Consider the following 16,783-nt stretch of genomic DNA (forward strand, 5'->3'; position numbering starts at 1 on the left):
GGTGATAAGTCAAGCAGTCTTCCGCAGATGTTATAAATCACCCACGAGGGTTGGTTGAACACCGCAGCCTTTCGTTCCGATCAGGGAAACCCTGCCTTTTTCTTTTCCCCATCCCCTTTTATAATTACCTCCATCTTCTATAAATTTTACTTATCTATATTTTCATTCCAAACAGCATCATTCCAATCACAAATTAATACAATAAAACCATTAATATAACAAGATAACAAACACTTGTGATCAAATCATGATCATTATCAAATGATCAAACAAAGTGAATGTTCTTTAGCAAATCCACCAAACATCTGTCCATTTCTTCTATCTTTCTTGACAATAAACTCATTACTTTTGTTCATTTGACAAAATTTTTAGGTGTTGCCTTGGATGACAGACTTAACTGGACTAATTAATTATATTTCATCGACTGCTGACATTTTTTTCTCCAAACGTGGGCATTCTGTGAAACTTCATATCTTCCTTACTCGTATAATATTGTCCGTGAATAAATACCATAATTCTCTCTTACCTGAACTATGGTAACATTGCCTGGGCAAACTCTAGTAACAATGAGCTACACTCACTCTCAGTTATTTCAAAGCGTACCATAAGGGCCTCGTCTTTAGAATAATATTGGAGCAATAAAGGCACAGTCGCCGGTGGGTTGGTTTAAGTCTTCTTATAATCGTAATTTGATCTCCTTTTGTTAAAAAGTTTCCTTTCTTACACATTGATTTGTTGTTCACTCTCGCAAGTTTTCACCTTATTATTTCATTCTTTTTTATGTTTATCATTGTTATTGTTATTCGCAGTATTCTTGACCATTTTTCCTTAATTCTTTACCATTCGGAAGTTTTGGTCCAAGTTATTGTTTGTTATTTCTATTGTTAGTCCATAAGCATATCAAAACAAGGCCTCGGCATCGGGATATACCTCCATATTTGCCGCTGTACGTGTTGTTTTGATTGTATCCTTTTGAGTTCAAGTTCCGGAAAGATTACTTTCATATATATTTGTTTTACTGTACTTATATTGGCAAATATGGAAATAAATGTTTTTTTGAAATTGAAATTGAAATGATGCAATCAAATATAAATGCCATTCCAACGTGATAACCAATATAAATGAATCTGCCGGTGAGCAAAGGCAGACACGTAACACCGACATAGACAGACGCTCTCCTGCCTGGTGGTCATCTGATCAAGAAACACGCTTGCAAGCTTTTGTACCGGCTAACTTCTTCAAAAATACCTTGTAAAGAATGACCATGTGGAAGTAATTCACATAATTGTGGTCATGATGCGTTAGCAATGCAGCCCGTAGCCAATCCGGATGAAATGGGTGAAGAAATGAATCAGCAGGTAATAATAGCACTTCATTTCTCTATAATCGTGGAATGCCTTTCTGATGACGAACATATGGTAACCTCTATATGGGTCGTTACAAAAATACAGATTTCCATGAAATAGTGAAGGAGTTTCACTCATGGATAAACAATGGAGGAGGGGGAGGGAAGCGAGTTGGGGGAGAGGGGCTATTTTCTAGCAGAGGTGGATGTCCACATCATTGCACCATGTGAAGTGGTCAGACCTGCTAAAAAGTCCTGAAGAGTTCACAATTACCTGGTTATTCCCATAGTTGAAGATTATTTCTCTGGCAATGTCAGGTTGGTTGCAAATGACAGCAAGCTCCAGAAGATGTTTAATCCCACAAACTTCATTCTTCCTGGCTGTACAATAGACACAATCATTCAAGAGATAGGTCCACAGAAAACCCCAATGTCATAAATCTGTGTTGATATCACAGCAGAACATCAATATGGAGTTGTAAACAACAATTCATTGGACAAACCTTTTGTGATCAAGTGAATACAAATAAGATTCGTCAGTGCAAGATTAAAATAAACTTTTAAAAACTTTGTGTAGACGTAACTTACCTTTTTGCAAGGCTTTCATGATTGCGATGTCAATTTCATGTTCATAGTCTCCCTCCTCTTGGAAAATGGTCAAAAGATGTTTCATGGACATAATCTTTTGAATCTACATTTGGTTTAAAAATGAAGAAGACAATTGTAAAATTCAATGTCGCATCAAATTAATCACCCATTGCATGATGTGCTTCATCGTTCACTCACAATGATTGTCACAACAAGAAGCTATAAAAGAACTCCAAGTTTGAGTACAAAAATATTTCATTCAAAGTAAAGTGTCTGAGCAACTCAAAACACCCAAAGAGAAAGGTAGTCAAGGAAACAAGGCCTGAGGTAGGTCTCATGCCCAGCCAAACACTACTTCCTGTTAAACCTCCATGATGTTCTACCTCCTCAATACAGGCCAACAAAGTTCACCTGTGAACGTGTCTCCGACTCTTCCGGGAAATTATTCTGAAATTTCTCTTTCACGATATCATCTGTGACCTCGTCCTTGTGATGATCGTAAATTTCACAAATCTCGTCTGCGATCTTTCCACTTCCGGCGAAAACCACGCACGGGATTCCATTTTCCATGGAGGTTTGCATTATCTAAGATGTCACAAAACGGAGGAGATTGACCAAAAGTTAGACTTCAATAAAGATAAGAGTACAAGAATAAAAAGTGTTTTTTGTTCGTTTTGCAAAGCATTGACAAAACATCAAGAGTTGGTCATTGGGGTAAATCAGTCAGAGAGGTGACATGAGTGCCAACACAGTTGCCCAAGAAGTGTAGCTCAGTTTGCAATAGCCTTGAGATTAGTGTAAGTAATGAGTAAATGAAGCAACACACAAACACACACCACATACCATACCACATACCATACCCCACACACACACACACACACACACACACACACACACACACACACACACACACACACACACACACACACACACACACACACACACACACACACACACACACACACACACACACACACACACACACACACACACACAGTGGCGTCGAAGCCTGTATGGTCTTTTATCATGGCGCTGTGTCACTCACAAATTTCCCTGCTTGGGTTTACCGATAGAAAATGCGAGGCCTCAAATTTAATGCCAATAAGAGGATGACGTCAAAGGAAGATTGGCGAGCTAGCCGAGGTGGAGAGGCTTGAGGGAAGACAAATGAGTAGGCCGCTGCTGGCTTGCGTGGCTTGAGAATGATCATGCTGTTGACACAGGGTGCTACGACTTGTGTGCTAAAAGTCTCACATGGGAATCGTGAAGACTTCAAGGAAGACGCAGCCGGGGATGGAGTCCTCTTTCGGGAGCAGATGAGAAGCAAGCGAGGCTCTACGGACGGCGGAGTGGGTGATTTGGGCCTCACAGATGATTGCGTATTAGACGCATTGCATGGAGCTGCAGGCAGTGGCTGTATTGTGAGGCTGGTGATGAAAGTTAAAGCTCTCACTTGCCACGCACAGAGAAGGAATGTAAGCCCGAAGCGGAATGGTACCCGAGGGAAACTAATGGTGCTGAGATGCCAGGAGAGGATGGGGGAGGTGGCATGATGATGGGAGGAACACGGTGAGAGAAGGGAAAGAATGGGAGGAGAAGGACGATGCGACAAAAAAGTTTGTTCAAAATAAAAGAAAAAAAAAAAACACGAACTATTGGAACACAGACTCTGCACAGAAATTCTGTGTCTGTCTGTGCCACAACGAATCCGAGAAGATGGGAAAAAATAAATAGCCTGCACCTCCTCTTGAGAAGAAAAATATCATATCACACATATGGGAATCTGCACAGAGTCAAAAGACTGATGAGGTGCAAACTGTTTTTGGGAAGAAAAAAAAAATCAAGCTCCAGAGAAGAAATATAAAGAAGGAAAAATGGAGCAAAGTAGAGGAAGAAATCATCCTTCAATGCCAGGTGTATTCACTCTGAGTTTGGAGGATGAAAGGCAGGGGGAACCGATGAACGGAGCAGCTGGGGAAAACAAAAATGGTGACGATACGAGAGATGGTCACAGTGGAAAATTTGCCAGGATTGCGTCGACAGCATTTCGGTCATGAGTGAGAAAACGAGTGAAAGAGATAACAGTCCTGGCTCTGGGGGGAGGAGGGGGAGGGGGTTAGTTCATGTTCATGACTCTTTTAGAGCGGTATTTAAATTTTCTTGTTCTACATGCCAAGACCTTCAAAAACCGTTTGGGTCATACGTCCAGGTCAAGTTCGGTTTCTCTGCAGAGCCCAATTGGGATTTTTGGTTGGGTGCAAAGCTGCTAAAGTTGGGTGCAAAGCGGCTAAAATGACGGTATTGGAGATTCATTGAATAAATCATTATTATTAGGCACCCATAAATTACTTGTTTTGATTTATTTAAATTGTTGGCTGCTCGCTCTCGAGCACTCTTATTGGCTGCTCGCTCTCGAGCACCCTTATTGGCTGCAAGCTCTCGAGCACCCTTATTCTGGATATTTCCATCTGTCTGTCTGTCCGCGAAACTTTGGTCAAGCCTCGGGGCTAAACTCAACAGATTCCAATGAAATTAGGTAGGTAGGACCAATATTTCTGGGAATCGTGTGCTTTCGAATATGGGACCCCGGGCCCTAGCAACGGCATAGCAACGGCCCTTTAAAGTGGTCAAAAAATCGAAAAAAATATTTTAAAAAAAATCGAAAAATCGAAGCTTCGAGTTCTGTGCGCAATCTATCTAGCTCCCTTCATGCCAATTTGCAGCCCAAACAAAAAATATTTGTAGGAAGAGATAGGTTTTGGGCAAGTACATGTCGAACATTTCAGAAACGGTTAATTGTGAATATCTCTAAGAGAAAGAGTCTGATTTTGATGAAACTTGGGTGAAATGTGAACAATGTGGCCAACATGTACATGAAGTCGCATCAGCCAGCTTTCCATCTCGAGCGAGCAGCCATGTCGCCTACCGGCTTGTTTACTTTATTTTCGCCAAAAATGGCTTTCACTTTGAAAGTAGCTCGAAGTTTGATGGCTTCTCAATGACCCAACATTGGACGTAGAGTAACCAAAATTGGCCAAAAGTTCTCATTAAGTGCTCTGAGCAATCCAATGTTCATATTGATACCTCAGAGCTCTGTATGATGCCTTTGATGGCCATGGGGTCCATTGTAACCCAAAAGCACTCCACCCCTAAATAGCCGCTTTTAGGGAATTTTGTCAAAAATGATTATATCTCCGAAAGTGTCAAAGGAAGTTGATATTTGTGTCTATGTTGCTGTTTTTGACGGCAAGAAATTGATTGGCACCATTGTTGTGATTTTTGTAGTTGACCTAATGAGCATAATTTTAAGATGTTCATCAAATTGGCTGCTAAAATAGAAAATTAGACATGACCTCATTTAGAACAATAAAATTAAAGGTGATGCTCTGAAAGAGTCATGCAGATGCACCCCCCCCCCTCCCTCCCCAGAGCCTATGCTCAAAGAAGCATCATAATTACATTTAACTGCACTTATGAGATGGAGTAACAGTATGTGTGCTATTTCTTTTTCATAACTGTCAAGTGTGACGTGGGTGCAGTACCGTTGCCTAACCAACTGTCTCCGAACGCCTTAATACCGAAAATCTGTTTTCAATGATGGAGTCTGTAACAGTATTACCATCATCCAAAGGCATTGATTTTGATGTAATGAATTGTATCTTCTACCAGGAAGCAAGAGATGATGAAATTGTAAGCACAAGCAATGGCTGTAAACAGATATGAGCAGCCAGTGACATACACAATGACCATGTTTCCAAGAGACTGAAGCTCATTGAAGGAGATCTTTTTAATATCATATGGTGAATGATAATTATAAAAATTATATGATAAAGTCCGTTCTAGATTGAATAATTAAAACCAATCCAGCTCAAGGAACATCTCTATTGCGTCAATTAAGGAACGTCTCTATTGCGTCAATCAAGGAACATCTCTATTGCGTCAATCAAGGAACATCTCTATTGCGGAAGTTATGTTGATCATCAATACTCAATGTCCTCGATGCCAGATCCACAATGCCAGACATTAAATCAGAGATCTCCCAAGAAATATCACATGCTTTCGATACGGTCTGGCACCCTGCCCTGCTCACCAAACACTCTTCTCATCGTGTCCAAAGCCTTCTCCACTCATGGCTCGCAGACTTCCTCTTCTGTCGCACCCAACATGTGGCCCTTAATGGAGTTCTCTCATCCCCTCTTCCTGTCCAGGCTGGAGTTCCTCAAGGTCGTGTTCTGGGCCCTGTTCTTTTTCTGGTTTTCATCAATGATATCTCTGACTCTCTGGAAAACCCTCTTTATCTATTTGCTGATGACTCCAACCTCTACCGTACCATCTGTCATCCCTCAGATCAGCAAGAAGCAATCTCATCACTCTCCAATGATCTGGATAAAATCACAAGCTGGTCCAACACGTGGAACATGTCTTCAATCCTGGCAAATCTCACACTCTCGCGATGTCTCTCCGAAATGACCATCTGTAACCCCCTTCCCCCACCCCCAACCTACTTTCTTAACAATCCTCTTGAAGAAGTCCTTTCATTCAAGCTTCTGGGCCTCACTCTCTGCCATGATCTTTCCGAGGAAAGCCACATTTCCAAGCTGGCCTCCATAGCCAGTCGCCGACCGGGTATCCTCCATCGTGCAAAGTCCTTCCTTGGCACACCTGAGCTCCTGACCACATACAAAGCTTTCGTCAGCAGCCAGATGGAGTCCTGCTCTCCCCTCTTGGCTGGTACTCCTGTCTCTCACCTTTCTCTGCTTCACGCTGTGGAAACCAAAGCATTTAGGATCATTGGTATCTCCCACAATGAAGCTGAGTCTTAGGGTCTCTCACTCTCACCGTAGACAGGACGGTGGTCTTTGTCTTCTACAGTCTCCTCTCTGGCCTCGACCCCATCCGGCTCAATCTGCAATATGTCTCCCCCACCTAACCATATTTCCGCAGGGTGCTCAAGGTCTGCCAACAACCCCTTTCTGGTAAAACTACCAAAATCAAGAATGACTGCTCACCTTCACTCATTCATTCCTCTTTTTTTCTTGCCTTTGAAACAAACTCCCACACTCTTTATGCCTGGTGTTGGCTTAATGGTTAGGGTGGTGGGCTTTGGATCCTGGGGTCCTGAGTTCAAATCCCACTCAGCTGTTGAATTAATACCAGGTGGGGTTAACTCGGCCTGTCATCCTTCCGAGGTTGGAAAAATGAGTGCCAGCATGCTGGAATTCTGTGTCGGAGTGGCGACCCATCCAGGATTGTGCCCAATCGCCAAGGAGACTGCTTGAGCAGGACGAACGCTCTGCAGAGAGTCTGGTCCGAATCTCCTCCTCTTCCTCCCACACTCTATTCAATCCCACTTTTCCCACCAGGTCTTCAAAACAGCTGTTCACCACCATCTCTTATCTTCCCCCTTCAAAACCACGATCTTTTTTACCCTGTGAATCCATCCCAAACCCACCTCTTTCAAATACCCTGCTTTGCTTCCTGAAAGTCCCTGTCGTGTAAGGATCTAAAAGTCCAAGTCGTGTCCATCTTGTTTACCCTGTGTACCCTGCCCCAACCCTCTCCCTTCCACAGATCTCCTCATGTCTCTGTTCCACACTTTTTTTTCCTTCCCTCTCCTGCCCCTCGTCTCCTGCTCCCCTTGTTGTACGTTCTGTGTGTTAGCTCTCATACGAGCCTCGGCATTGTGTGCAAAAATAGATAAAAAAATAAAAAGCTCAAGGCCAAGAATCAACTTTTCCCAGCATCACTAAACAGATGATAGAAGCACTCATTCTGAGGCCGTCCACCACCCACCTAATACATATATGACAGCAACAGCATTGCGAGATGTGAAGTGTTTTACTGTGGTAACAAATCATGCAAACAAGTGTGTACCAAATATCGCATGAGTGAATCCAACTGTGCTTTATCTTTTCTTGTTGCAACAAAATTATTTCAAGATGCTGCCTTCACCCGGACTTGTGACCTTCACGATCAACGTCTGTGTTTCGAGCAGATCTACGAGTATATTCCCATAATGAGTGCAAGAATAAGTTTATGTACAAGTATGAGTCACGCTCCAAGGACTTTGGACCAAAATTGTCTGCCAAACAGCTTGCATGAAATCAGGTTTTTCCAGAGTTGGATCAAGGCCTGGAAAATGGCAAGGGCTATGAGCTGTGTGTTATCCAAGACCACTTGAATAGTATTAATGATCAATGTAACATCCGCAATAGAAATGTTCCTTGATTGACCAATTTATAGAGAGATCGATTTCACATATCCTGATGCTTTGCGCAGATCGATGATGGTGTTCAGGGTTTCAAATTATGCTAGAAAAGTGTTAGCTGAGTGTGTTCACTCTTGATCCTGTGAAAAACAATTGCCAAAGATTAATTTGTAGAACAAGGGTGATCTGAAAACATATCTCACTCCAAGAAACAAAATCAAAACCATCAACCGACTAACAATACCAGTATTCCAATACAGCTGCGGAATAATAATCTGGCCACAAGCAGAAATCAACAAAATGGATATAAAAACAAGGAAACTCCTCACCATCCACAAAATGTTCTACAAAAATTCGTGCATCCCGAGAATGTACCCGCTGAGACAAGGAGGTCGTGGCCTGATGGAACTCAACCAAGTTCAGAGAATGACATCTGTTGAACTGGCTGAATATGTGAAAAGCTTAAGAGTGCAGAATCCAATTTGTATGCAAAAACAAAGACAGCAAGCCAGAGAAGGTATCCCGAAAACACCGAGCAAAAAGTTCCAAAGACATTTGCAAAAATGGAAGATGTCACATGTGAAACAGAAACAGCAACAAATGCAGCCCCAATCATTGATGGCAAAAAAAGACGAAAGAAAAACATAAAGTGAAATATCAACATATATACAACACCGGTCAAACGTTTTAGGACACCCCCATTTTTCCAATTTTTACTGAAATTTAAGCAGTTCAAGTCAAGTGAATAACCTGAAATGGTACAAAGCTAAGCGCTAAACTGCGGGAGGTTAAAAAGAAAGTTTAGGTAACCAAAAATTGAAAAATAATGTAAATTTCAGAGTTGTTAAAAAAGGCCCTTTCAAGGGAACAAGTAATGGGTTAGCAACTGCAGCTGTTTTGCGGCAATGGAAGTAAATTAAGCCTTGAAAGTTGATGCAAACAATTCTGACAGGTGTCCAAACTTTTGTTGATTAGTTGCAAACCCTCTGTCTGTATAAAAGCAGTGTTGGAACAGACTGTGTTGCTGCACCCTCTGAAGCATTATTTGGACAATATTGTACTGCAGGAAGTAGTATTTTGCTTTCATAATGGCGAGAAAAAAACAATTAACAAAGGAAGACAGACAGACCATTATAACCCTTAAAAGTGTAGGTCTTTCCTTTGGAGAAATTGCAAAGCAAGCCAAGGTGTCAGTGAGTACAGTTTCCTACACCATCAAAAGGCAATTGGAAACCGGAGGAAACTAACTGGAAGAGGTCTGGCAGACCCAAAGCCACAACACAATCAGAAGACAAGTTTCTGAGAGTCAACAGCTTGCTTGATAGGCGGCTCACAGGACAGCAGCTTCAAGTACAGCTTAACACTGGTCGAGGTAAGGAAGTCTCAGTTTCAACTGTGAAGAGAAGACTTCGAGCTGCACGTTTGACAGGTCGAGTGGCAGTAAGAAAGCCATTGCTGAGATGGCAAAATAAGAAAAAGAGGCTTTCCTGGGCCATGAAGCACCGCCAGTGGACTACTGAAAACTGGAAGAAGGTCTTACGGACCGATGAATCAAAATTTGAAATCTTCAGTTTATCACGCAGGGTTTTTGTATGCCGTCGAGTAGGCGAAAGGATGGTTACTCAGCGTGTGACACCAACTTGCAAACATGGAGGAGGAAGCGTGATGATCTGGGGCTCTTTTGCTGGATCCAGAGTCGGCGATTTGCACAGAGTGACTGGCACCCTGAACCAAAAGGGCTACCACAGCATTTTGCAGTGCCATGCAATACCCTCTGTTCTACGCCGAGTTGGTCAGGGGTTCATCCTACAGCAAGATAACGACCCAAAACATACCTCCAGGCTATGTGAGAACTACCAGAGACGAAAAGAACAAGACGGTAGGCTTCAAATCATGGAAAGGCCAGCACAGTCTCCAGACTTAAACTCCATCGAGCTGGTTTGGGATGAATTGGACAGAAGGGTGAAAGCAAAGCAACCTACAAGTGCAACACATTTGTGGGAACTTCTGCAAGTGTTGGGAAGAACTTTCCAAACAATATTTTATATTCATTGTAGAATGAATGCCACGAGTATGTTCGGCTGTTTTATCTGCAAAAGGTGGCAACTTTGATGAGTCAAAAATTTAGATTAAATTTTGCACAACAAAACGATTCCATGATTTATTTTTTGATCTGCAATTGTTTATTGGATCTCTGCTTTAATTTCAGAGTACATTGAAACATGAAAACTGCTTAAATTCAAGTAAAAACTAGAAAATGTGGGTGTTCTAAAACTTATGACCGGTAGTGTACACCAGCAACTCGGAAAATGACAAAAGAGCAGGAAGAGATTAAAAAAAAGAAAAAAAGTTGGACAGATTGGGTATAGACAAAGAAGGTTCATTCAAATGGCAAAGAAGAGGTCAGCACAACTGGGATTGAGAATAAATCATTATAAATACCCAGGACCAGGGACACGACACCAATGGCTTTAAGAAAATGGCAGGACTGAGTCAATCCGACTCAAACTGAGTCAAGTTTAGATCCTGCAAAGTAGAAACAGAAAGCACGATCCACCTCTTATCGGGATGCAAAAAAAAAAACATGTCAGAACAACTATGCACACAAAGGAACAACAGAGTTTGTAGGGTAATCTACTGGCACATCTGCAAAAACTTCAATGTCCCAGTCCCAGAAAAGTCATGGAATCATGAACCAAAAGTGATAATTGAGAACAAGGAAGTCAAGCTCATGTCCGACCAGATGATCCCATCGAGCATGAACACAGAAAACAAAGCATTGTGATCCGATATAGTACTTAGGAATAAAAAAGAAAAAACGGCATTGCTAATTGATGCATCATTTCCCAGTGATTGTGGCCGAAACAACACACACACACACACAAACACACAAACACACACACACTTCGAGACCTGGAGAGGATTTAAAACCCATGCTATCTTCCTGGCAAAGGCCTGCCTGTATGCATGCATGCTCATACATGCAGCGACCTTCGCACCCCACTGGTTGGCTCACTCCAAATCTGATATTTGTACATGCTAGTCCCCTCAACAGAGGAGGATGGGTGAGGGACTGGGGCGTGGGGTTGGAAGAGAGATACAGGGTTGGAGAGAGAGGGAGGGAAGAGGAAAGAGGGGAGGGGTCAGATAGAGAAAGAGAGAGGTCAGTGTTGGAAAGAGGGTGAGGGGTGGGAGAGAGGAGGTAGGGTTGGGAGGGAGAGGGGTGAGGGATTCCGGCAGATGTGATGCCCATTTTATCATCCATCCGAGAGACAGCACATACATTGATGAATCACTCTGCCTTAGAAACACCGGGATGACAGTTTATAGCTGGATGAGGATTCAAATTCAGGCTAAACAGATTGAGCATGCATACCTCTCAGCTTTCCCACCGTGGTGTGGCGACTCATTATTTCATAACTGAAAATATTTTTTCTCATTGTGTTCATATTATTTATTTTGCCTTCCCACCTCCGGGACACAACCGCGGTATCGCCATTGAAACTTGAATAACACGTGCCAAGTGGCTTCACCAAGCACTCCACGAAACGGTTGAAGAAACTTTTAAAAGCAAAGCGTATAATTTTTATTTGTATTTATCGATGCCGAAGTGACAGGTCGTATTATATAATGGAAGAACAAAAAGGGGGAAAGTCATGGAAATTTAAATTTCATATTTTCAGCAAGCCAGCCACCACCACCTGTTGCACCACAGAACAACATGTGGCCAATGCATGCGAGTGAACCCTGACCTTTATTCAAGTCGATCGATGTAGTATTCAGTGACGTGCGAATATTGTAGCGCGTTCGCCAAGTGCCTTAAGCACTCCAACAAAACGGTTTTTGTTCTTTTTTATATACAATGTCAAGGCTCATATAAGAGCTAACATACAGAACATATAACAAGGGGAGCAGGAGACAAGAGGGGTGGGAGAGGGAAGCACAAAACAGTGGGGAACAGAGACATTATGGAATCTGTGGAAGGGAGAGGGATGGGGCAGGGTACACAGGGTAAACAAGATGGGCATTACAGGGACTTTCAGGAAGGAAAGCAGGAAATTTGAAGTCGGTAGGTTTGGGGTGGATTAATGGGGGTAGAAAAGATCATCATTTTGGATGGGGGAAGGTAAGAGATGGTGGTGAACAGCTGTTCTGAAGACCTGGAGGGAAGACTGGGATTGAAGAGAGTGTGTGAGTTTGTTCCAAAAGCGGGAAAAAAGAAGAACTAAAGAATGGTGAGGCAGAGGACCATGCAAAAGGCACCTGGAGTCACGCTGATCAACATGCATCTGTGACGTGTCCTGGCCTTGCAGCTTGTTGAGTTTTGCCAACCCCATCTTGATGAGAATGAAAACCTGAGCTTTGACAACTCCATTTTTGCCAACTTCCACCAGGACAAAGTGTCGTGGAATTGAAGACCACACCAAATACAACTATTTTGTCGGGGGTGAGAACCGAGCTGGGGGCAGTAGCTTTTGTGGGGAAGTGGACCACCCAGAGGATGCCCATAATTGTGCTGATTGACATGTGTTTGGAATGTGGCCTGGCACCCTGGCCTTTCCTTGTGACTTGTTTGGTTTGCTGACTCTATCCCATTAAGTAAGCATGAGAATGAGGAAAGACGACATGAAGAAGGAAGATCGGGCCTACGGGGGGAGACCATAATGGAGGTCACAACGATTGACATCATCACCACTTTGGGGACAGAGGGGGAACCAGAGCATGGATAAGGAGACTGCTTGGTCCATGAGTAATGGTTCCTTGCTGGGGTAAAGATGGATGCATTAGGACCAGGTAAGGCACGGTTGAATGGCGCATGGATGAGGAGATGACTTGGTCCACGAGTCGTGGTTCCTTACTCGGGTGAAGACGGAGGCTTCAGGACTGGGGAAGGCTCCGTTCAGTCTTAGAGACTCGCAAGTGGAGAGGACGATCAGTGGCGGTGGCGCGTACGTACGTACGTGCACACACACACACACACACACACACACACACACACACACACACACACACACACACACACACACACACACAGTGATTTACACATGCACGAGTGTGATTGTACACATATTATACATGGCCTGTTGTACATATTACATGCACAGAGAGTATATTACATGTGACATGTGCATTATATACACATATATTATACGTGACATATCATTTATATTCGAAGCACCCGCTCCCTACGTGAGTGGTCAGGGAGGTTATATTATTATCCTTATTCAAATGTGTAATTCAAAACACCTCACTGCACTAGAAAACGTGGAGACAGGAACACTGCACTGCAAAGGGTGGGGACTTGTAATACCCTAACCCACCTGGAGCGGTGCTCACGATATACATTTGCAGAGAGAATTTGCATCCCCCCCTCACCCCAACCCCAATTCATCCAAGGCCACCTGCAAAGATAAAAAACACCCCTATACATTAGTTGGGGTAATACTCATTCTATGTAGCAAGTCTGGATGTAATCGGCCCACAACTGTCAGAGTAGTAGTGCAACTAATGAACACACACACACACACACACACACACACACACACACACACACACACACACACACACACACACACACACACACACACACACACACACACACACACACACACACTAGCAAGGATTATATACACAAATATTGATATGTGATAATACATATTATATGTCACATATTATTCCCATAAATATCGCACGCACGCACACACACTAGATAATTGTAATGTATCTCAAGACTTGTTTGCGGATTTTCATGTCTGACGGTGAGATGTCAGGAAAACTCACCATCAGAATATCAGGTTCATCTGCAACCACCAGACGCACCACAGGAACATGCACATTTTTCACGTCTGTCGAAGGACACCACCAGAGAATATACTTACATCAATAGCAATTCATATTTAGTCAAGTACTGCTCAACCGTCACATTTCCCATCCCATGTGCGACTCTCCTATTCATCCTCTACAGTCTAGACACTGATACTGAACCCTGTGTGGAGGGAGTTGTGGTCAAGCAGCTTGCCTTCTCAACATGGAAAGCTATCCCAACTGAGGGTAACTTTCATTTCATAAAGCTCACATCAAATGAGTCCATCCTGAACCAAGCCAGAAAACATATTCATCCAAATCTCAAGGAAGAACTCTCCAATCAATTGCCTTCTACCAAGTCATGGTGGCACCTTTTCAGGTCCGTCTCTGGTGTATGCTCCCCATTTATTTAGTCCACCACCTCAAATGGTGTAACTGCAGACTGCACAAGATAAGGCAGAATGGAAAATCTCTGTGTGTCTCTTAACCTCGTTTAACCAACCCAGTTGGTTCTGTCCCAATATTATCCCCACATACTCAGCTGTCTACTGGACTTTGTATATTTCTCACCCAAGCAGGAAGAGAAAGTTCTGCCCAGATTTGTCCCTTTTTCAGGGATGGGCTCAGATGGCATGAGTGCCCATGTTCTCAAATCCTGCTCTGTCGTACTTGCTTTCCCTGCATCTGCCATATTCAGTCTGTCCTCCTTTGGCCTTTTCCTCTCTGAATGGTAATCAGCAAACATCACTCAAATCTACAAGAAGGATGCAAAAATAGGCCCCACCAACTGTGGACCAGTAAACTTGTATCCAATTACAAGCAAAGTCCTGGAATCGATCATTGCTTCAGATGTCAAATATTTTGTTTTCTTTTTCCTGCATTTCTGATTTCCTCCACTTACGCATTCAGCATTTTGCCATCAATGGCGCCCTCTCCGAGTTGAGACTGGAGTTCCCCAAGACCATGTTTTTTGGGCCGAGTCCTGTTCTTCATCTTCATTAATGACCTCTCTGATGCTCTTGAAACCCTCTCTTCCTTTTCACAGACAACTCCACATTGTATCATACACGACAGTACGACATCCCTCTGCTTGACAAACAGCAGCTGCATCTCTCTGCTGATATGGAAATGATTCTACTCTGTTCTGATAAATGGAGCATGTCCTTCAGTCCTCGAAAATCTCACACACACTCTTTCATGCTGGAATGATTGGCAATCAAACTAACCTATCTATTTCCTTCACCATCCACTGGAAGAGGTTTCAGTCTCTTGAACCTCTTGGCCTCACCATCAGCCACAACCTTTTGTGGGCTAACTCCATAGCAATGCTGGCCACGAAAGGCAACCATGACTTCCGGTTCCGGTCTTTGAGTGACGGTGGCGGTTCTCTTCACGGTCTCTGCCGACTTTCTCAAAAACAAGTTTTCCAGTCGTTTTAGTTGCATTTTTACTGATATTTTGTTTTCTCGTTCTTTATTGAGTGTAAACTCTATCATTCCTCCTATTTTTTTCACACCTCTGGAAAAAACTCCCACACTCTCTTCAATCCTATTCCTCCCTCCAGGTCTTCAAAATAACTGTTCACCACCATCCAAAATCTTGATGTTTTCTTCCCCCTGTTAATACACCCAAAAACCACCTCCTTCAAATTCCCTGTTTTCCTTTCTGAAAGTCCTTGTAGAACCATCTTGTTTACCCCATGTACCCCGCCCCATCCCTCTCCCTTCCACAAATCTCCGATTGCCTCTGTTCCCCACAATTTTTTGCTTCCCTCTCCCATATACGTTGTTATATGTTCTGTGTGTTCACTCTTACACGAGCCTCAACATGGAACACAAATATATATATATATATATATATATATATATATATATATATATATATATATATATATATATATATATATATATATATATATATATATTTATAACACACAACTGGGCATCAATCCAAGTCCTTCCTTGGAAAATACTCGGTCAACAAGGCTTTTGTCCAGAGGTCAATAGAGTCGTAGTTTCCACTATTGGCTCGCACCCCAGCATTGCATCTGTCTTTCCTGCATTCTGTGGAATGTACAACTCTCAAAATAATTGGAATCTCCCGTGTTGAGGCCGAGGCGCAAGGTCTTCTGCTCTCACACCACAAGTCAGTCAGTGGTTTGTCTGTTTTCTACTTTCTATTCTCCAACATTCCTCCCTCTGCTTTCTCAGTTTGCTGACCCTTCTCATGAAGCTTGCATTGTTGCAGTAACCCCCTCCTGCTCAAACGTCCAGAATTCAGGCTGACTACACACCTCAACTCTGTTAGATCTCGCTTCTCCCGTCTACAGAATTCACCTCCAGAGAGGGTTTCTCTCTCACTCTTCCCTCCAGGACTTCAAGAAAATAGTGCACCACAGTCTCTTTGCCATCCCCCATTCTGACCCATGATTTTTATTACCTCCATTCACTTTTCCAAATCCAACCATCTCACTTGCTAGTTTCAATGTTTAATCACCAAGTATTTTACTGTTCGCTCATTCCCTTCATGTTTGGCCATCTGTCAGTTCTACCTTGTTCTTCTATGAACCTGGATCCTATTAAAAAAAAAAAATGTAAAGAAAAGACTGTCCTTGTGACAACCACATATTATTCTCCGTGATCCATTATCTTCTGTGAGCTGTTAATTGTGGTTGAGCTGCTTGGTCCAACGAGCAACCAACAGCAACGATGTTTGCTGGGCCTTTTGAACAGGTTGTACTGACGGGGACTGCTGGGTCATTTGAAGTATGGCTGGGCTGGCTGCATCCCTTGCGTTCCCTGGGCCAAATAGGTTATATTAATTGGGTTAGTGGACCT

General features: G+C 42.9%; 1 protein-coding gene across 5 annotated transcripts in view; it reads right to left on the bottom strand.

Moving 5' to 3' along the window:
* Positions 1–16,783, bottom strand: part of LOC147010338 (transient receptor potential cation channel subfamily M member 2-like) — a 232,812-nt gene that overhangs the window by 126,093 nt on the left and 89,936 nt on the right. For all 5 annotated transcript variants that reach the window (XM_085858999.1, XM_085858995.1, XM_085858998.1 and 2 more), the window contains 4 exons: positions 13,923–13,987; positions 2,345–2,518; positions 1,934–2,036; positions 1,620–1,726 (listed from right to left, as the gene is read on the bottom strand). In XM_085858999.1, the coding sequence (XP_085715125.1) occupies positions 1,620–1,726; positions 1,934–2,036; positions 2,345–2,518; positions 13,923–13,987 (449 nt within the window). The remainder of the gene's footprint in view (positions 1–1,619; positions 1,727–1,933; positions 2,037–2,344; positions 2,519–13,922; positions 13,988–16,783) is intronic.

This window comes from Eptatretus burgeri, chromosome 16 (assembly GCF_056783735.1).
Source record: "Eptatretus burgeri isolate ZD-2024b chromosome 16, Ebu_testis_v1, whole genome shotgun sequence".
NCBI classification, from domain to species: domain Eukaryota; kingdom Metazoa; phylum Chordata; class Myxini; order Myxiniformes; family Myxinidae; genus Eptatretus; species Eptatretus burgeri.